Source organism: Schistocerca piceifrons, chromosome X (assembly GCF_021461385.2).
Source record: "Schistocerca piceifrons isolate TAMUIC-IGC-003096 chromosome X, iqSchPice1.1, whole genome shotgun sequence".
In the NCBI taxonomy this organism is placed as follows: Eukaryota; Metazoa; Arthropoda; class Insecta; order Orthoptera; family Acrididae; genus Schistocerca; species Schistocerca piceifrons.
Window position 1 is genome coordinate 170,345,946 of NC_060149.1, and position 21,626 is coordinate 170,367,571.

Consider the following 21,626-nt stretch of genomic DNA (forward strand, 5'->3'; position numbering starts at 1 on the left):
CAAGAACAACATACTGGGTTCTAAGTCTTTGAGAATGAAAACATGGCCCAAGTAGGCTGTATTCTTTTTATCATATGTGCTATTGACCAATTTAAATCTTGAGTTATTTACAAATGTGTATTTTACATTAAAATACATTACTGGTACATGTGGACAGGAATATGTCTTACTTCTGTGTGTATGTGGCACAAAAACAGTACAATATTGTACATGATTACATCTATTAGCCATCACAAACAGAAATATGTCATCTCACAGTATAGTCACAGCTGTTATGATCACCCTAACAGCTGTGACTATATGATGAGATGACATCTTTCTGATTGTGCCTGCTAACAGATATAACCATGTACAATACTGTATCATTTTTGTGCCACATACACACAGAAATAAAACTTATTCCTGTCCACACATACCAATGATGTATTACAATTAAAATGACCCAAGGCTGAAACTGGCCGATCACATAGATAATAAAAAGAATACAGCCTACTTGGACCATGTTCTCATTCTCAAAGCATGTTGAAGGCCCACTGTGGACCCCCACAAAAATAAAATGTTACTAAGTTGTTGAGCCACTCACATGTCTGGGAACCTATTCCACATCTGTTCCTTCATTAACAGTCTCCAGTGGGGCTCTGTGTCAAATGCTTTCCAGAAATATGGAATTTGGCTGTTGTCTTTCATGCATAGTTCACAGTATATCATGTGAGAAAAGAACAAGTTGAGTTTTGCAGAAGCGATACTTAATGAAACCGTGCTGATTCATGGACAGAAGCTTCTCGGTCTCAAGAAAATTTATTATATTCAATACGTTCAAGGATTCTGCAGTGGGTCCGCTCCTTTACCCTTCTTGTACATGAGTACAGATGACACGTGCACTTTTTTCTAGTGGCTTGGGACTTCCTGTTTGGCGACAGATTCATGACAAATGCAAGCTAAGTAAGGGGACAATGCCACAGAGTACTCTTTGCAAAACCAAACTGGGATTCCATCCGCACCTGGTGACTTATTTGTTTTCAACTCTTTCAGTTGTTTCTCTATGCCCGGGATGCTTATTACTATGTTGTCAATATGGGAGTCTGTGAGATGGTCAAACAATGGTATGTTTGTAGGATTCTCCTGCATGAACAGGGTTGCCACAAGGTTCCCCAAGTGAAATTCCCTGATATTTCCCTGATTTCCAGACAAGTTTTAGCATTTTTCCCTGACAAATTTTGAGATATCATGGGTAAGTAAAGACATAAGTTGACAAAAAAATGTAAGGACTTCTGTATTTCTCCCCTGTGTGAGCAAAAATCTTAAGTGCTTGCATCAACATCTTTTGTAATGAAGTGTTTTTAGATGGAGAAAACAAGCCAGGTGGTATATGTGCTACAATAAGATCACTGTTGTTATTTTATTTCAATAAAACAAAACACATTTGGTGACAAAAATACACATTTCCTTGGAGTCACAAGACAGGTTTAAAATACCTTCACTGATTTCAGAAATAACCCCAGAAAAATGTAGGCCTATTGAAAGAAGATACACGTGGGTAAGAATTGTGTAAACCAACACTATAGGTGACCGGCAATAAAATGTTGGTTCTACTATGTTTGTTATTGTCAGTTATTACCCACTGTGATGTATCTATTATCTTACAGGTATTGTGTGATTTTCCTTTCTAGATATACATGAGTACATAGTGTAGAAACCACTAGTGACTGCCACCAGTTCCTTCTGCTTATCGTTTCTAATTTCTAATATATACACTACTTTTGAGGTGCCAAAATGTACTACAATAAATAACAGTCCAGTCGGCATTTAGTTGCGTCGCGTCGCGGCTCGGACGCATGGCGTGCTGAGCAGCACTCCAGACGTGTTTGTTAACTTGTCGCACGAGGTACTGCGTTCGCTGTTGTGATTTAGAGCTCTCAATAGATATGGCATTCTCTTACCACCAGGCAATGGTGAAACTCATGTTCGACAATTCCTACGCACATCCAAAGGCTTATGAAATTGAACGGTTTCTGAGAGACGACATGCATGTCGATCCCCACGAGCTGATAGGCATACATCTGTGTATCACTGCCAGTATTGCCTATCTCAAGATGAAAAATGAAGAGGTATGTGGCAAACTAGTCTGATGTTCCACCAATGGCTACCGCTTTCGCCACTCTGACGGTAATGTAAGCACGGTTACTGTGGACAATGCGGGTATGGGTGTGTGCACGGTGCGCATATTCAAACTGCCATTCGAGGTCCTGGTAGTGCTCATTACTGACGCACTGCGGTCATATGGAATGGTCCTAAGCTACAAGGAAGAGAAGTGGAACACCTTTGAAACCTATCGCGTGCTCAATGGCATCCGACAGGTACGCATCGAACTCCGCAAACATGTGCCATCGTACGTGGTCATTGGAGGTTGCTGAGCCATTATTATTTATGATGGACAACCACGGATGTGTGCCGGCTGTGAATAGGAGGGCCATGTGTGATCCAATTGCCTCCAACACCACCTCATCCAGGTGCCACATGCGGAACCAGTACAGACAGCCGTGCCAACCGCGTTACCACTAACTATGTGGAAGCAGTGCAGCCGGTGTGCACAGATGTCATGCCCTTGCTGCAGTCAAATGCACCCATGAGCTCATCCGCCGAAGTCGCCGTGACTGCGGAGTCGCCCGACGAGACACCCTTGCAAGACAAAATGCCCATAACTACCACCAGCACCACCACTATCACCGTCGTCGTACCAGAGGCATCATTTCTGGACGCTGGCCACCATTTCTGGGCGCCGGCTGCATGGCCAAAGGTACTGATCCCAGCCCTTCAATGGACGCGGACACATGGACGAGGAAACAACAGTCACCAAAGCGTTATAAGAAACATCGCCTCTCGACGGCAGATGACCAACAGGGTGGAGACAGGGAGCACGCTGCCGACACTGTCTCTGACGTGTCATTGTCAGCAGAATCTACCAGAACTGCCTTAAGGCAGGCATCTGACACCGCGGACAGGACGGTGGCCTCGCCCAGCTCAGACGTTTCCATGACAGAGGCTACCATTTGCATCTACTCACTCCGAATTTAGATGTCCCATTCCTACCATGTGTGCACAGTCAATGTTAATGGCACATGCTCTGTCATCAATATGTGCATGTTCCATGATATGCTCCAGACGGTGGACCTGGATATCATCCTCCTTCAAGAAGTCCATCCAGAGCTGCAACTGAATATTTATGGATACACAGCCTACAGCATCCCATCAAGCGATGCTGCCGGTGGAACCACCATCCTATTACACGACAGCATGAAGGTATCAAAAGTTATGTACCTGCCATCTGCACAAGGTGTAGCCGTCACGGTGGGAACAGTCCACCTGATCAATGTTTACGCGCCCTCTGGGACATCTCGACACAGAGAAAGGGTCATCTTTTATTCCGACAAAATTGCTCCACTGCTGAATGGGAATATGGAACACTACATCATAGGCGGCGATTTTAATAGCATCTTAGATCCAGCAGACCAAACACTGCACTACTCTACATGCCCAGCATTACAGGCTCTCGTACAAGACCTGATGCTACATGACACATGGCGTCTCCTTCACAGGGATTGCCGTGGCTATATGTATTTCGCCAATCAGTCTGCCAGCCACCTCCAACGGATATAAGTCTCACAAGGACTCCGTGCCACGACAAGGGATGCAGAACTGTGTCCAACAGCTTTCACCGACCATTTGGCATACATCTGCTTGGTCACACTCCCCCAACAGCTCACATACCACAACCGTGGTCCATGGACGCTGAACATTTCCTATTTGTACAAGGACGCATGTCGGCGGGAGATGGCTGCTACGTGGGACCACTGCCTCCAGAGTTTGTATGCACATCCTGCCACCTTACATTGGTGGCTCGACCGTGCCAAGCCGGCCCCCTGACAGACACTCATGGGATATGGCCGTGACACAGTGTGCTGGCGTCGGGCAACGTCGGAATTTTATTACGCTGCGCAGAGAGAACTCATGACCCAGCTGCCATCACGTGAACGGCAGACAGAGGTTAATCGTCTCAAAGCTCGCCTACTCTGTCTCACCGCAGAACAGCTTGATGGAGCCCGAGTCCAGGCAAGGGTGCAGGATACCATCCCCACTGAAATGGCATCCATATATCACGTTATCAGAGAGAGACGCCACCGCAAGCACCACCTTATAATGTCAGTAGAGACAGTAGAGGGTGGGCGCATCAACTCGCAGCATGCCATCACTGTAGCATGACAGGTCGTTTAAGCCTGGGACTCACAAACTGTTCGCGAGTACGAAGACATCCTGTGCAGTCTGCGTGACCCAAGAGTAGTGGCCCAGGATGATGCCCTGCAGGCTCCTATAACTACTGAAGATTTAACAGCGGCCTTGGTATGCGGCACCCCCAACAAGTCACCAAGCCCAGATGTCTTACCGAAAGAATTCTACCGCACCTTCTATCCCCTGATGAGCGCTCAGTGGATTCGGATGTTTCAAGACCTCTTCCACGACAATTTTACAGTCCCCACAGATTTCCTTGAAGGCATCATGATACCAGTTCCGAAACCAAGCGGTTCTCACCAATGTCATGACTATCGTCGTCTCACACTATTGAACATGGATTATAAACTTTTCACCCATATCCTCTGCACTCATCTTCAGACCACCATTGGACACATGATCCATCCTGACCAGACATGTTTAGGCGGAGACAGCAACATCCACAGGGCACTTGGCGCCTACCAATACTTCACGGCGCTGGCAGTGGCCTGCCGCCTCAGAGGCACTCTTGTCACCGTCAATTTTGATCATGCTTTTGATCTTATCGATCACAGTTTCCTTCGCGCTGTGCTCCAATGCATGGGACTCTCGCAGACGTCAGCAAGGGTGATCTTATGCTTAATTCACGGGGCGCGCTCCCGGATTATGATCAACGGACACCAGATTGAACACATCAGTCTTGGACGGTCGGTGCGACAGGGATGTCCTTTATCAGGAGTCTTATTCGCGACAGCCCACGAACCTGCACTGTACAGCCTTCACCAATGACTGGAAGGCATCAGCATTTGAGACGTGACTTTCCGATGTGCCACCTTCGCAGACGATGTGGTGCTCTTGGTGCAGTCGAGCGACGAAATACAAGCGACATGTCAGTGGTTGTGCCGCTACGGCGCGGTATTGGGCAGCGTCGTCAACATGTGCAAGATGACATACATGGATGTTGGGAGAGGCCTTCTATACCCAACAGCCGTCCCCTTCCAAAAGGTTCCCTCACTGAAAGCACTAGGGGTGCAGTTCTCCAGTATAGTTCACCAAACTGCGACAGCCACATATCGCTGGCTACTACAAAGGACACAGATGCTGCTCTGTGATAGCAGATACCGCAATATGGATATGATTCCCCAAACGCATTACGTCAACACTTATCTAGCGTCCAAACTTAATTATTTTGCATACATTTTACTGCTAACAGCCACCATGGCCCACACTTTCCAGGCGGCGTACAGACAATTTGCGAGTGCAGGTTATATATTCAAGGTTCGCTACACTAATTTAACGAGGCCTCCACTGGCAGGGGTCCTGGGGTTGACTCACACCCACAACCGCGCACGGGCACTGTACCTATGGACGATGCGGCTCGCATGGACCACGACCAACAACAATTTGATGGGGAAGCTGCTGCAGATCGTCGTGCCACAAGATCTGCATCCACCGGTCGCCGTGGGCCACATAGCTGTCTCAGGCCCACATCAGCGATTTTTTGGTCGAACTGAGTTACATGACTGAGGATCTACCAGCGACAAGGATGCCGAGCACGAGAGATTACTACCGCATCTATCAGGCACGACAATGTCGAACAACAACATCCAACCATCTGCTGCACCAGGGTGTGTGTGGCGAGCCGTCCACACCCCATACCTGCCCACGTACGCTCATTCCCTGTGGTATATGGTGGTGAACGGCAAATTAGCCACATGCCAGCACCTCCATTCCATCCATCTCACCGACAACCCTTTGTGTCCACACTGTGCCGTCGTCGATTCGGATGCACGCCGCCTGACATGTGCTGTGACAGGCAGATACTGGGATCTTCTGCAATGTATGCTGGTGCTCCTGTTGTGATGACAGCCAGAGTCTGTAACACCAGACGAACTCCTACACCCAGACACCACTTACTTTCCCACAATAAGAACGAACACCGTCAACTGGCTGAAGGGCATGGTTCTGTATTACATTTTGCAAGCAGCTCCCGAAAACACTCTGGACTAGTGGGTCCAACTGATAACGACTCATGAGGCGGTCCACCACCATGCATTGTACTGCACATGACTATCAAACTATTTAGGCACATTATTCGAGGATCCTCCTGCCCATTGGGGCATTCTGAGTACTAAAAGGCACACTTAAAAATGATTCCAGCACACGATTGATCCTCAGAGCAAATAGTTTAGAGGGAGTCCCCCTTGCAGTCATTATGCAAAGATGACTCAGAAGCTTCTGGTGGCGGTAGTAGGATCCTGTTTTTTTTTACAACCCTTGCCCTCTTTGTCCCCGACCCTTCTCACAGGCCCTTATTGAAAAGAAAAATATGGTATATGTGTTTCAATAAGATCACTGTTTTTATTTTAGTTCAATAAAACAAAACACATATGGTGACAAAAATACACATTTCCTTGGAGTCGCAAGACAGGTTTAAAATACCTTCACTGATTTCAGAAATAACCCCAGAAAAATGTAGTCCTATTGAAAGAAGTGTATAAGGTGGGTAAGAGTTGTGTAAACCAACACTATAGGTGGCCGCCAATAAAATGTTCCATTTTGTAGCTCACTGGAACAACAGACTGCTTCGATTTTTCATCATCTTCTTCCTCCTCTTGAAAGATCTTCTTTTTGAGTTTTAAAACCTCATGTACATGTTCAAGCCTTTTACATTTTCCATGTCCATATTCTTTGATGTCACGAGATCTATAATGCCTTTATAAACTGAACCTCCTAAAAGTATTAAATGTCTTGTAACACACTAAACATTTTTCAATTTTTTTTAATAAAGAGATATGATTCCTCTCACTGTAGACCGAAATGCGAAGACAGTGTTAGTGTTATAAGACAGGAACTCATCATTGGTCCTATTAGGCAGCACCACTGTCAAAACTGATCACCTATCACACAATCCATGTTTTTCTTGTATTGTTGTGGCCAAACTGTAAGGGTACATTTTCTCTCTATTCATTACAATGCAAGTATGATGACTGCAAATCTACTCACAAGTAGTAGCCTGAGCAGAGCCAAGTGCTGATGTTCAAAATTAGTGAGTTGTTAAGCCCTGTGATAACAGGTGATATGAAAAAGCACACATGGAAGAAGCTGGACTATAGTCTGCCGATGCTCCCAGGAATGAATGCTGAACATAGGGAGGCACAGTGACCATGTTGTGCAAAACTTTTGAATGTGATCGATGCAATGTTTTAAGGGACATGTAACCTGAAAGTAGATACCCATGACTTTCACTACCTCTTAATTCCTCCCCCCCCCCCCCCCCCCCCTCCTCTCCTTACCCCCTACTCTAGTAGCAGCTTCTTTCTCTCCTCCTCCTTCACTTCACACTAATTTCAATGTATTTCTTATGTGTATAGCATCTCAATTTCTCCATTTCTTCGACTTTCCCTCCCCCTCCTAACCCCAAACACCACCCTCAGCTCCTAATTATGATGCAACTTCCCCTTTCCTTCCAAATTTTCATGTTATCTTCCCAAATTCCCTTTTTGTACTTTCTTATTCCCCATATCCCATTAAATTTATTGCTTTATCGTATCTGCTTTAGTTCAATATCTATAGGACTCTCACCTTCTACACCCCAAATAGGCGTGTTTTACTGTAACATATTTTACACAGTAACAGTTGCAACTACTTAAGAGATTGCAAGGTACTCTCACCACTTTCTCCAATCCTAAAAAAGAACTTGTCAAAATACACTCCTGGAAATTGAAATAAGAACACCATGAATTCATTGTCCCAGGAAGGGGAAACTTTATTGACACATTCCTGGGGTCAGATACATCACATGATCACACTGACAGAACCACAGGCACATAGACACAGGCAACAGAGCATGCACAATGTCGGCACTAGTACAGTGTATATCCACCTTTCGCAGCAATGCAGGCTGCTATTCTCCCATGGAGACGATCGTAGAGATGCTGGATGTAGTCCTGTGGAACGGCTTGCCATGCCATTTCCACCTGGCGCCTCAGTTGGACCAGCGTTCATGCTGGACGTGCGTGCTGGACGTGCAGACCGCATGAGACGACGCTTCATCCAGTCCCAAACATGCTCAATGGGGGACAGATCCGGAGATCTTGCTGGCCAGGGTAGTTGACTTACACCTTCTAGAGCACGTTTGGTGGCACGGGATACATGCGGACGTGCATTGTCCTGTTGGAACAGCAAGTTCCCTTGCCGGTCTAGGAATGGTAGAACGATGGGTTCGATGACGGTTTGGATGTACCGTGCACTATTCAGTGTCCCCTCGACGATCACCAGTGGTGTACGGCCAGTGTAGGAGATCGCTCCCCACACCATGATGCCGGGTGTTGGCCCTGTGTGCCTCGGTCGTATGCAGTCCTGATTGTGGCGCTCACCTGCACGGCGCCAAACACGCATACGACCATCATTGGCACCAAGGCAGAAGCGACTCTCATCGCTGAAGACGACACGTCTCCATTCGTCCCTCCATTCACGCCTGTCGCGACACCACTGGAGGCGGGCTGCACGATGTTGGGGCGTGAGCGGAAGACGGCCTAACGGTGTGCAGGACCGTAGCCCAGCTTCATGGAGACGGTTGCGAATGGTCCTCGCCGATACCCCAGGAGCAACAGTGTCCCTAATTTGCTGGGAAGTGGCGGTGCGGTCCCCTACGGCACTGCGTAGGATCCTACGGTCTTGGCGTGCATCCGTGCGTCGCTGCGGTCCGGTCCCAGGTCGACGGGCACGTGCACCTTCCGCCGACCACTGGCGACAACATCGATGTACTGTGGAGACCTCATGTCCCACGTGTTGAGCAATTCGGCGGTACGTCCACCCGGCCTCCCGCATGCCCACTATACGCCCTCGCTCAAAGTCCGTCAACTGCACATACGGTTCACGTCCATGCTGTCGCGGCATGCTACCAGTGTTAAAGACTGCGATGGAGCTCCGTATGCCACGGCAAACTGGCTGACACTGACGGCGGCGGTGTACAAATGCTGCGCAGCTAGCGCCATTCGACAGCCAACACCGCGGTTCCTGGTGTGTCCGCTGTGCCGTGCGTGTGATCATTGCTTGTACAGCCCTCTCGCAGTGTCCGGAGCAAGTATGGTGGGTATGACACACCGGTGTCAATGTGTTCTTTTTTCCATTTCCAGGAGTGTAAATCCCAAAAAACTATACACTTTGTCAAAGATTCCCCATCATTTATAATGATTTAACAATCAGAATGTTCAGGCATTAACTTCCTTTAAGGTTTCAGAGGACAGTTATTTAAAATTCTCCATAGACCTGACTCTCAATGATTTTCTTTGAACCTGGATCCACAGCTGCTAAGAATTTTTAAGGTTCCATTCTGCTTGTCTCTGGTGAAGTGGGAGTGGGAGATGGGAGAAAGGAGGGGGATAGTGGAAGGGAATATTGAAAGAGTGGCAGGTGGTGGTTGGCAGGTGGTGGGCGGTGGGTGGTGCGTGGCTAGAAGTGAGAGGTAGCAGGTACACTGCAAAGAAATTTGGGATGGAGAGGTTGTAGATGCATTAGGTAGAATTGTGGCACAGGTACTGGCACCAATGTGCTCACGTAGTGCACTATGAAGATGGAGAGGAATAGTGAATTGTGAATGGAAAACAGAAGATAGAGAAATGGGAGACTTCAGGCAAGAGCATGTGGATGCAGCATGAGTGAAATTAAAGAGTCCTGGTGCAGGGAAGGAAAAGTTGGTGCAGGGCAGAGGGCTGGTGGAGATCCCACCAGGAGGATTAGGGATCAAAGGATGTGTTACTCCCATCTATATAATTCAGAAAAGCTGTTGTTGGAGGGATGGATCCAGATGGCAAGGGCTGTGATGCAGGCATGAAATCAAGCATATTGTGCTCAGTAATGCATCCCCCACTGGGTTGTCAATGCTGCTCTTGGCCACAGTTTGGCAGTGGTCATTCATTTGAGTGAAGAGTTGGTTGGGGGTCATACCCCTATGAAATTCTGTGCAAAAATTATAGCAGAGCTGGCATATGACACAACTGCTTTTACAGATGGTCCTACCTCTTATAGAATAGGACCTATGCCATACAATCAGCCAGCACAATGTAGCCACACAGGTGTGTGTGTGTGTGTGTGTGTGTGTGTGTGTGTGTGTGTGTGTGTACACTCTGGCTTGAAAAAGGATTCATCCCACCCAAAGCTAGCAAAGTTTTCAGTTGATGATTCAATGCCTCCACTATTTGGTACGATTCCTTAAATTATATATAGTCACCAAATATGTTTCGGTAGTTGAAAATGGCCTAAGGCTGAAACTGAATTATAGAAATGAAAGATAGTGATAAAATCCTGCACTCTGCCTTCAATACTGCCACATTAGTTAAACAATGTTTAAATTAATAAAATTTGGTGTCTGTAAAATGATCACTATATTAAACCTTAGTAAATTACCTATTATCATCCTGATATTTTCCCTTTTCCCACAGATGCAGCAATAACAATATAGCATCTAACATATAACTTAATGTTCCTCTCTGAATAGCTAATTCCAAAAGTAAACCAAGAGCTGTGTGACGGTCTGCAAGGGGAACTACATCCCAACCACGGCCTCTGTTCATATCTCTGAAACAAAAATAGCACAAAATCAGTTTAAAGCAAGTTTTAATTCAGACAATAAAATGACAGGGTGATACATAGAAAGGAATGTAGAAGAGTATTGGTTTTCCCCTCAGACATTCTGTTACCACCATAAGGTTTTGGGACAGGAAGGGGAGGAATACTGGATACATACTTAGAATAATAAGCAATAGGTACTGTATTACAAGCAGTCTTATCACTCATGAATGTCAAAGAACATAACAGGAAACAGGATTCCATTTAATAATTATCTTAGAATACAAAAAATTGAGATAGCAACTGCTTCAATTTAGCTTTGTTTTATACCATGTGCTGTAGTGGTGTGTACATTAGAAGGCAGCTGCATGATGCATTCTGTGCAGAGAAGGAGAGAGAGAGAGAGAGAGAGAGAGAGAGAGAGAGAGAGAGAAATATGCAAAATGCTTTTCAGCCTCACCAGTGTGCTTTCTACCTCTGTCCCACACCTCGCACTACAAGTGTTGCCTACCCTGGTAACTGGCAATGCTGGAGAGAGCGCTACACTTCTTCTGACTCTCCCTAGTATAATTCATATGCTCGGAAAACTATCTGTGTTGCTTCTTAAAGTAATATTATTGCATTTGCTTGCCATCCATAATGAACACTATAGTGGCTAAGTAACCTCATTATACCTAAATGAACACAAAAATCAACACTACATATTCTATGCGCATCCCAAAGTGCATAATACAGTCAATTGTTGCAGAATGATGCTATTGGCTGGATCATCATGTGGTACACTGCTCCTTGCCACTGTGCATACCCCCAACACCCACCTTCTTACGTGCACACAACTACAGTGCATATCAGTTGATACTCATTTGAATAATGGCTAAACTAATATGCATACGTACAGGTGATTCGTATTTTCATACACGAGGAAAAAAGATGAATGCAACATATTAATGACTGCCATGAATATTAAACCATTCAAAATATTTTATCATTAGATACACTTAATTACCAGCAACAACCAATGTAAAATGCAAGTGAATGAAGCTTATATAATTTCCAAGCTATATATAACTTCAAAGCTACATACCCAAGAACAACTTGACGCAAAAACTTTGCTGACAACTCCAGAACTTCTAACCATACTGGTGAAACTGAACTTTCATCAAACAGGGTAGCTTCAGATAAGGACTGAAGAGCCTCAAGAGATTCACTCAATAACTCGCTGCAGACATCAGCTTCTTCACCTATTAAAAATGAAAGTATGACAGCTCACATTGTGTGACTCAAAAATGAACTACAATGTAATGTTATGCTATCACATGTTGAGGATTTCCAAATTTTCTGAGGTAATGGAACTGCTCTACTCGATACAGGTTAATGTATGTAACAATTAGTAAGAACTAAAACTAACATCAACTACCTCAGTATTAAGACCAACAGCACAACTACCACACTGCACATTTTTAATCTGTGGAGTTCTAAAAATGTAAAAATATCAATAAGATAAAATCAGATTAAATTCTCTATACAGGGTGGCTGACTTAAAGATACAAACAAAAGGTGCAAGTAGAAATCAATGAAAGAACCAAATAATCTTAATAAACAGAGCTCCGTAAATAAATGGTTTCTCAGGTAGGATATATGGATTTTATCATACTCCCCCCCCTCCCCCCCAACCTGAACTAACCCCCCCCCCCTTTTTTTTTTTTTTTTTTTTGAAGAACTAGAGGAATTCATTCTGGATGGTTCTCAATGCATTTGTAACATGTTTGCGATTTCTGAAGGTGCACAGGCATTTATGAGGATATGTACTGAAGCATGCCTTCACATGAATAGTTGTCCTATGGAACACTTGTTGTAATGTGTATCCTCGAGAACTCAGTTATAGGGCGCTGATGCAGTCATCATAATAAATCATATCTGTGGATATTATTGGTTTTTTTCATTGTCCTTTACTCAATCATTTCCTTTGAATCTATAATATAACACTCTGCACATGTAACTGGGTGACTTCAACTCATGTGAGAAACAAAGTGACTAAACAATCACAAAAAACATATACATAGATTTTCAGCTCCAACCATCCACTTTCCATTATCATACAAGTCAAATTGTCCCTGATTCAACAAAAGTTATTTATCACATTATCATGTAGTAACCACAGTCAAGCCCAAATCAGGAAGCACGGTCATAAATGAAGTACAACACACAGCACTGAAGGGATACTTATTACAGACACTAATGTACAGTTAGAACAGAACTGCCTCCTGGACGAATACTGCTGCTATTTTTACAAACACTGAATATTCCAGAATATGCAAACATAACAAACATATGAAATTTCAAGAACCTTCTTGAATTGATAAATACTAAACAACAAATTTTTGCGAGTGCTCAAATTGGAACTGACGACCGGCAGCATGCCAGCCAGCGACACTAATCACTACTCCACATGGCACAGAGCACAGTTCAAGCAATATATTTTTCCCCTTTAGCATTTCATCCAGGATATCATCCCACCTTCTACATGAAAGGCATCATCAACTACTTACCATTTTCCTTTAAAATTTACTTCTGTGAATTAGAGCAAAATAAGAAGAAAGGCTGATAGCAAAGAGACTACAATGTTACAGCAGATGTAGGTTGCTGGTGGACCACTAAACATGGATCTATCCTATACATTAAATTTAATATGTGCACCTCACATCGTAAGTAAGCAGCCTGCATGGAAACTGGCCAGTGCCAGTTCATCCTATGTCTGTGACCTGAGCAAGGAACACCACACCTAGATGTACCAGTATTTACCAACAACAGGATATTGCACAGCACTTCCCACCACTTTTCCACCAAACATAAAATGATGTTATAATTCTACAGCAAGGCAGCAGCACATACAAAGACAGAACATTTTTCTGCAGTGTATCCCAGACAAGCTCTCTTAACCACTACGTCATCTTGTTCATTTTCTTGGATTTCAGTGTGTCCTGATATAATTTTCTTGTATCATTTTCTCTATTAGACACATCTGCTAAATAACTTGGAGGGCCCTGAGCAAAACCAGAGCAAATGAGAAACTTCCTCCCCTGTTATTCCTCATCTAATCTAGTATTTTCTGAATTGCATACAAATTTTTGATCAAACCTTGCTATTCTCACATTGGGCTTGATAATGGAACAAAGACTTAAGAAAAATCAAGACACATTCATAGGATTTGTTGACATTGAAAAATCATTCTACATGGTAAAACAGTGCAAGATGTTTGCAATTCTCAGAAAAATAAGTGTAAGCTATGGGGAAAGAAGTGTAATATACAATATGTGCAAGAACAGAGAGGAAAAAAATAAGAATGGGAGACCAAGAATGATGTGTTCAGCTTAATATGCATGTGGCACAGGGATGCAACCTTTCACCCTCAGTGTTCAATCTATGCACTGAAGAACCAACAATGAAAATAAAAAAAAAGTTCAAGAGTAGGTTTCAAATTAAGGGTAAAAGGATATCAGTAATAAGATTCACTGAAGATATTGCTATCCTCTTTGAAGGCGAGGAAGAATTACAGGATGCAAGATCCCCTTGGGGTACCAAACCTCCATAAAAGTTTCTAACTTTAACCGTGAGTCCACAGAAAGCGGTACAGGTGATGTGCAGTACAAATGGTCACACTTTTCAGCTTGAGACCACGCAAGTTAAGTTAGCCCTTCCTCGGATTACCTTATCGAATTGGTGCTTAGGATTTCCTCCAACCTGTTCTCCACAGATCACTTGCTGACGTTGTCCCTCTAAGCAGTTCTTGTTGCACACTGGATCCTTTAGAAGATGAAAGCAGGCCACCTGTGATTATAACTGGAAGTGCAGGTAGCTAATCTACTTGAATTAAGTTCTGGGATGGCATTACAGTGCATTTTTAGCAAACACCATAAAACAATTCACAATGAAGTAGGTGTTATAATGTCAAGTTTAACACATATATTTCAGAACGACACAGCACATATAAGTCACAGAGTAAGTTGACAAGCAAGACATGTGTACACGTTAGCATTCGAATGAGCACTGAGTCCCAGTCTAGCGGCCGTTGCTCGGCTGGCCGCTTAGGTGGCGCAGCTGCTGCATGGCTGGCAGACAGCGCCGCACGTAATTGTGCGGCAGCGCTTTGAATGATCGGCGAGTCACAACACTTTTCCCCCTTTGAAATTGTTGCACTGGTCTTGATGGAGGTGTCCTGGAGATGGCTAACGTCCATAGGCATTGTTTGACTCGCCGTAAAGTCTCGAGGAGGCGGCTTCCCGTACGGACGGAAGTGTCCCCGATGATAACGGGTCGAGATGACAGGAGACGTAGGGGTCAAATCTGCTGGGGCCCCATGCACCAATCTGCCCGTTGTGGCAAGTCCACTTGATATGACAGGAGACATGGGCGATGTGTCGGCGTCCGTTGGAGGAGGAGGCGAGTAGATTTGCTCTGACAGAGGATGGTCATCCGGTTCCTGCATGGGCACGTCTCCTGGTGGCGTCCGTTCTTGTGCTGGCATCGCGATGACGGTGAGAGGGCTGCGTTGTGAGTATTGAGAAATGCCAAGATCCCGAGCGTCAGGTAGAGCCAAAGGTGGTGTAGCGGCATTCGGAACAGGCGTTGCTGGCACACGAGGCCGAAGCTGGTCCGAATGACGCACTGCAACACCCGTGTCCGTCTGGATTTCATACAGGCGTCTGCCACGGTGTCTTAAGATGCGACCCGGACTCCATTTTGGCCGCCTGCCATATCCCCATACCCAGACGAGGTCATCAGCGGTGAACCGGCCAAGTGAAGGCACCCGTGGCTGTGAGGCGGAAGGCCGCAGAAGATGAAGTAGCATGCGGGGCTGTCGGCCATGTAAGAGCTCAGCCGGGCTGTGGTCGCCCATGGGGATGAAACGGTAAGATGCCAGAAACTGGAGAAGCGCATCATCAGCAGCAGAAGAAGTCAGAAGTTTCCGCATCTGAGCCTTAAATGTGCAGACCAGTCATTCAGCCTCACCGTTGGATTGTGGATGGAACGGCGGGGCCGTGACATGCATAACGCCTTGACGAGCACAAAAATCCGCAAATTTGGAAGAGGCAAATTGTGGACCATTATCAGTAACAAGAGTAGACGGGAGGCCTTCCAAAGAAAACATGCAGGCAAGAGCACTGGTGGTTGCCGTGGTGGTAGGCGACGTGCAATGGACAATGAAGGGAAAGTTAGAGTAGGCGTCAATTACGAGGAGCCAATAAATACCTAAAAAGGGTCCCGCAAAGTCAGCATGAATGCTCTCCCAGGGCTTCTCAGGCGAAGGCCACGGTGACAAAGATGACTTCAGGGCAGCGGCCTGTGACGCACAAGGGCCGCAGGCAGCGACCATGTGTGCTATTTCAGAGTCGATGCCAGGCCAGTACACATGACGGCGCACCAGAGATTTTGTGCGAGACACACCCCAGTGCCCTTGGTGAAGGAGGCGCAAGACCGAAGCACGCAAAGACGCAGGTACCACAACACGCGGCAAAGCATTGTCAGTGGAGAGGAGGATAACACCATCCCTAGCCGTGAGGCGGTAGCGCAAAGCGTAGTAGTTCCGCAACAGATCAAAAGTCTTAGCGGACAGGCGATCTGGCCAACCCTTCTGAATACAGCGTAAAACCCGGGAGAGGGTAGGGTCAGAACCCGTAGCAGCCGCCAGCCTGTCCCCAGTGATGGGGAACCCGTCCACAATCAGCTGCTCGGCAACATCCAGGTGGAAACACAAAAGTTCGTCCCTATCGAATGCCTGATCAGGACCCATGGGAAGGCGAGACAGAGCATCAGAATTTGCATGTTGAGCCGTTGGCCAGAAATGAATCTCATAATTGAAACAAGACAAGTAAAGAGCCCAACACTGGAGGCGGTGTGCAGCCTTGTCAGGAAGTGACGTTGATGGATGAAACAAGCAAACAAGTGGTTTGTGATCCATAACAAGATGAAATTTTGAGCCATAGAGAAAAATACCAAACTTATGAAGAGCATAAATAATGGCCAAAGCTTCTTTCTCAATTTGAGAATACTTTTGTTGAGCATCCGCGAGCGTTTTGGAGGCATAAGCAATGGGTTGTTCTGAACCATCAGAAAAACGGTGCGCAAGGACTGCACCGACCCCATATTGAGAGGCGTCTGTGGCAAAAACAAGATGTTGGCCAGGTCGATAAGTAGCCAGGCACGGGGCCTGTTTCAGCATAGTCTTCAATTTCTGGAAAGCCGCTTCGCATGGCGTGGACCAGTGAAAAGGCACGTTTTTATGCAACAGGTGATGCAACGGCTGAGCCACCAAAGCTGCAGATGCTAAAAACTAGTGATAGTATGCTATTTTCCCCAAGAAGGCTTGCAGTTCCTTAACAGATGTAGGGCGAGGAAGCGCATCGGTCGCAGCGACAGTTTGCTGAAGCGGACAAATAGCATCCCGAGAGAGTTGAAACCCCAAGTACGTGATAGATGCCTGAAAAAATTGTGATTTCTGAAGATTACACTTAAGACCGGCAGTCTGTAAGACATGAAAAAGTGTGCGGAGATTTTGAAGATGTTCTTCAGTGGTGGAGTCAGTGACAACAATGTCGTCCATGTAATTGATACACCCAGGGACAGGGAGCAATAATTGTTCCAAGAATCGCTGAAAGAGAGCAGGGGTGCTAGCAACCCCGAATGGCAAGCATTGGTATTGATAGAGGCCGAAAGGCGTGTTAAGGACCAGAAACTGCCGGGAAGCAGCGTCGAGAGGAAGTTGATGATAAGCTTCTGATAGGTCAATTTTAGAAAAATACTGGCCTCCAGCAAGTTTAGTGAACAGTTCTTCAGGACGGGGCATAGGGTAAGTGTCGATGAGGCATTGACCATTTATAGGTGGCTCTGAAATCGTCACAGAGACGAATATCACCATTTGGCTTAGCAACGACGACAGGAGAGGACCACTCACTGGAAGTGACAGGAAGCAAGACCCCTGAAGTAGTGAGACAATCCAACTCCCGTTTTACCCGATCACAAAGGGCCACAGGAATGGGCCGAGCCCGAAAAAACTTAGGCCGAGCAGTGGGTTTGAGCGAGATATGAGCTTCAAAGTCGTTTGCACGGCCTAACCCAGGAAAAAAAGGGACAAAAATGTTGTCGACAAGGAATCCAGTTGAGCATAAGGAATAGCATCAGAGACAATATTGACAGAGTCATCTATGGAGAACCCAAAAACGCGAAAGGCGTCGAAACCAAAAAGATTTTCTACGTTGCTCTGGTTGACCACAAATAAGGGAACAGAGCGAACGACGGATTTGTAAGATACCTCAGCATTAAACTGTCCCAAGAGAGAAATCTTCTGTTTATTGTACGTCCGTAATTGCCGAGTGACAGGTGACAGGAGCGGAGAACCCAACTGAAGATACGTCTGAGAATTAACGATAGTGGCAGCAGAACCGGTATCCACTTGCATGCGAACATCTCGAGCAAGGATTTGGGCAGTGAGGAATAACTTCCCTGAAAGGGAAGAAGTGAAATTGACAGACAACACAGAATCAGAATCAGCGTCATGTTCATGAAGATCGTGTATGCGGTCGGATTTGCAAACGGAAGACACATGACCTTTCTTTTTGCAATTGTGACACACAGCCCAACGTTGGGGACAATCCTCGCGTTAATGTTTCGTAAAACACCGCGGACATGAAGGAAATTGCCAGGGGTTTTGCTGCAGTTTCTTAGCGGGTTGTTTACGGCTAGGCCGAGGCTGCGCGTGGGAGCGCACTGCGGCCACGTCAGCCGGCGGGGACGCGCCGCACACATCATCAACAGCGCACAGAGTTTGTATTTCCCCGACATCACCCCACGCCTCTATTTGCGCCCCAGCGGCACGAGAAATTTCAAAAGACTGCGCAATGGAGAGAACTTCATCTAGAGTTGGATTCGCCAACTGACGGGCACGTTGTCGAACTTCTTTGTCGGGCGCCGACCGGATAATAGCATCCCGTACCATGGAATCAGCATAGGATTCTTTGTGAATGTCAGTAACAAATTGACACTTTCGACTGAAGCCGTGAAGGTCAGCAGCCCAAGCGCGATAGGATTAATACGGCTGTTTTTGACAACTATAAAAGGTAACACGAGAGGCTACCACATGTGTTTGCTTTTGAAGTGAGCACATTTCAGCAAAGGACAAAGACACAGGATCCTTCAAAGGAGCCAATTGCGACAACAACCGATACATTTGAGGTGAAATCCAGGAAAGGAACAAAGACTTACACGGTTGTTCGTACGTGACATGAAATGCCAAGAAGTGCTGTCGAAGACGTTTTTCATAATCAGACCAGTCTTCCGCCGTCTCGTCATAACGAGGAAAAGGAGGTATAGCCAACGACGAGAAACGCCCCGCATTTGACGCCGCGACGAAATCGCGAATCGCCGCTGTTAGAAGCGTTTGCAATAGTTGCTCGACAGTAGCCATGGAACCCTGTGGGTCAATGGTGAAAAGGAAAAATCCACTACCTTGTCGCCAATTTTATAACGTCAAGTTTAACACATATATTTCAGAACGACACAACGCATATAAGTCACAGAGTAAGTTGACAAGCAAGATGTGTACACGTTAGCATTCGAATGAGCACTGAGTCCCAGTCTAGTGGCCACTGCTCAGCTGGCCGCTTAGGTGGCGCAGCTGCTGCATGCCTGGCAGACAGCGCCGCACCTAGCGGACGTGCGTAATTGCGCGGCGGCGCTTTGAATGATCGGCGAGTCACAACAGTAGGTGAAGCAAGTTATTGCAAGAAGTTACTAAAACCCGAGAGCACAATTAAGTTGACAAGTACAGAGAACATACTCCGATTACATCCAATCACCAACTACCCTATCACTGACAGAGAGATTGGTGCCCAGCCGAAATCTCTAGCATACTTCTTAAGGCTTCATAGCTATTCATTCATGGTCGATACCTGGATGATATTAATTTGTTTACTATTTTAACAGGTTTACTGTGTAGTGGTATTGTTGTATTAAAACTCTGATGATAGGAAGGCTCTGTCTAGTGTTTGCTGTGCCACTAGTGGACTTTGATAACTACTGTTTAATAAAGAAAATTCTGAGTTTTGCACCAAAATGTATTTGAGTCCCCTATGTATAAGTTGCCAAGCAAGATCCTTTCTTATGGCTCGCATACCTCTCCTTGCTCCAGCAACTCACTACAGCACCATATGACTCCTTTGTCCACGCCTACATGGGAAACAGCTTTTGAATCGATAGTGATGTTTCTCGCAGTGCTGTTTAAGGGAGCAAATTACTTCTTCTAGATGTGGTGTCCCAATAAAATACAAAATTTAGAAAATAAAATGTTGTCCAAAATTAAAGGAACCTCACATACTCACCTTGGTGAGTTCTTTTCAAAGAAGTTTTAACAAAATTCCAATTCTGAAAATAACATGGTTACACTATTATCATTCATAGGAGTAACCTGTACATTTTGGCATTACTTTATTTCTATGGAGGAAACATATGCCTTTCCTAGGAATCAGAAACAGCTACAGAATTTCATTATTAACTGTTCAAAAACACAAATTTTCCACTAAATGGTTATGTTTCAGATTTACCACAAATAAACAAATCTTAGAAATTTACAGAACTATATCAAATGCATATTGATTTCCTGTTCTTTCATATCATTGTAACATTCAAATGTTATCTGCCATGCTGTCTTAGTATTACTATTCATTTCAATTCTGTATTTTACCAAACAACCAACACCTTAAATTTGACAAAGAATATGCCATATTTCATAAACAATCTGTAAGACAATAAATACTCTTATCAAATGAACTGCTTCTCTCATGCAGTATGAAACCATGTAATTATTTGTAATAAAGTTTTTCTCATATTAAATCAATGTTAAAATTTTCTTGCTAAATAAAGTTTTGATATCAATCAGCTTTCAGACAACATTTTTACACCACTCTAAATACAAAAAATACACCAGCACTTAAATTTTTTCAGCTGACTAGTTCTCATAGAAACATTTTAACACTGCACACAACACAAAGTATGAAGAAAGATGCCTTTATCCGTGACTACTGTCACTCAAGGTACACAAATACATTACACACAGGATATTTATTTTTCCATTTACCCCATTACAGAACATCCTTCCACCACAACTCTTTTAACAAGCCTTTCTGACTACATGGTCATTTTTATAGCACATGCCACTGACACTTTATCTTTATTTACACCACTTTTCACTTGTTCATCATCAAATCTAGTGATCCTGGGTGTAGTGGATCTACTATGCCTCATGGTTTTTCTTCATCATTACGCAGTATCCAACCATGACTTTTTCTTTATTGAGAGGGACTGTGGTTCTGACTTTTAGTACCAGTTATCTGGTTATCATGGCTTCAAACTTCCTATGATTCTGTGTGTCATCAATTTTATTGTAGGCATATGTGGCAAAAGAAATATATTTTAGACACAACTTACAAATTATATTTTACAATTTCTACACTATTCAAATACTATCAATTATTTTCTTTCTCTGCCCAAGAGGGACACAAATATTTTTGAGATTTCCAAATAATTAGTTAATGAATCTACTCTCTTTAGACGCAAAACAGTATTTATTAGCCAAACCATTTCATAATAACAACAAATCTATCCCATGATAACAATAATACTGATAAATTATGTTTATATAATATTTCATGACAACAGCAATGTTTACCATTTCTGTTTACAAACATCTTGTACTGTGCCATGCCCCTGCTTATGTCACCATGATATCAGCTGGA

At 44.7% G+C, this 21,626-nt stretch overlaps 1 protein-coding gene across 1 annotated transcript in view; it reads right to left on the reverse strand.

Moving 5' to 3' along the window:
- The window catches only part of LOC124723043 (E3 ubiquitin-protein ligase HERC2), an 819,840-nt gene that overhangs the window by 736,095 nt on the left and 62,119 nt on the right, over window positions 1-21,626 (reverse strand). Inside the window, exons 7-8 of the mRNA XM_047248222.1 lie at window positions 11,924-12,080; window positions 10,678-10,848 (exon numbers count right to left, since the gene is read on the reverse strand). Of these exons, the coding sequence (XP_047104178.1) occupies window positions 10,678-10,848; window positions 11,924-12,080 (328 nt within the window). The remainder of the gene's footprint in view (window positions 1-10,677; window positions 10,849-11,923; window positions 12,081-21,626) is intronic.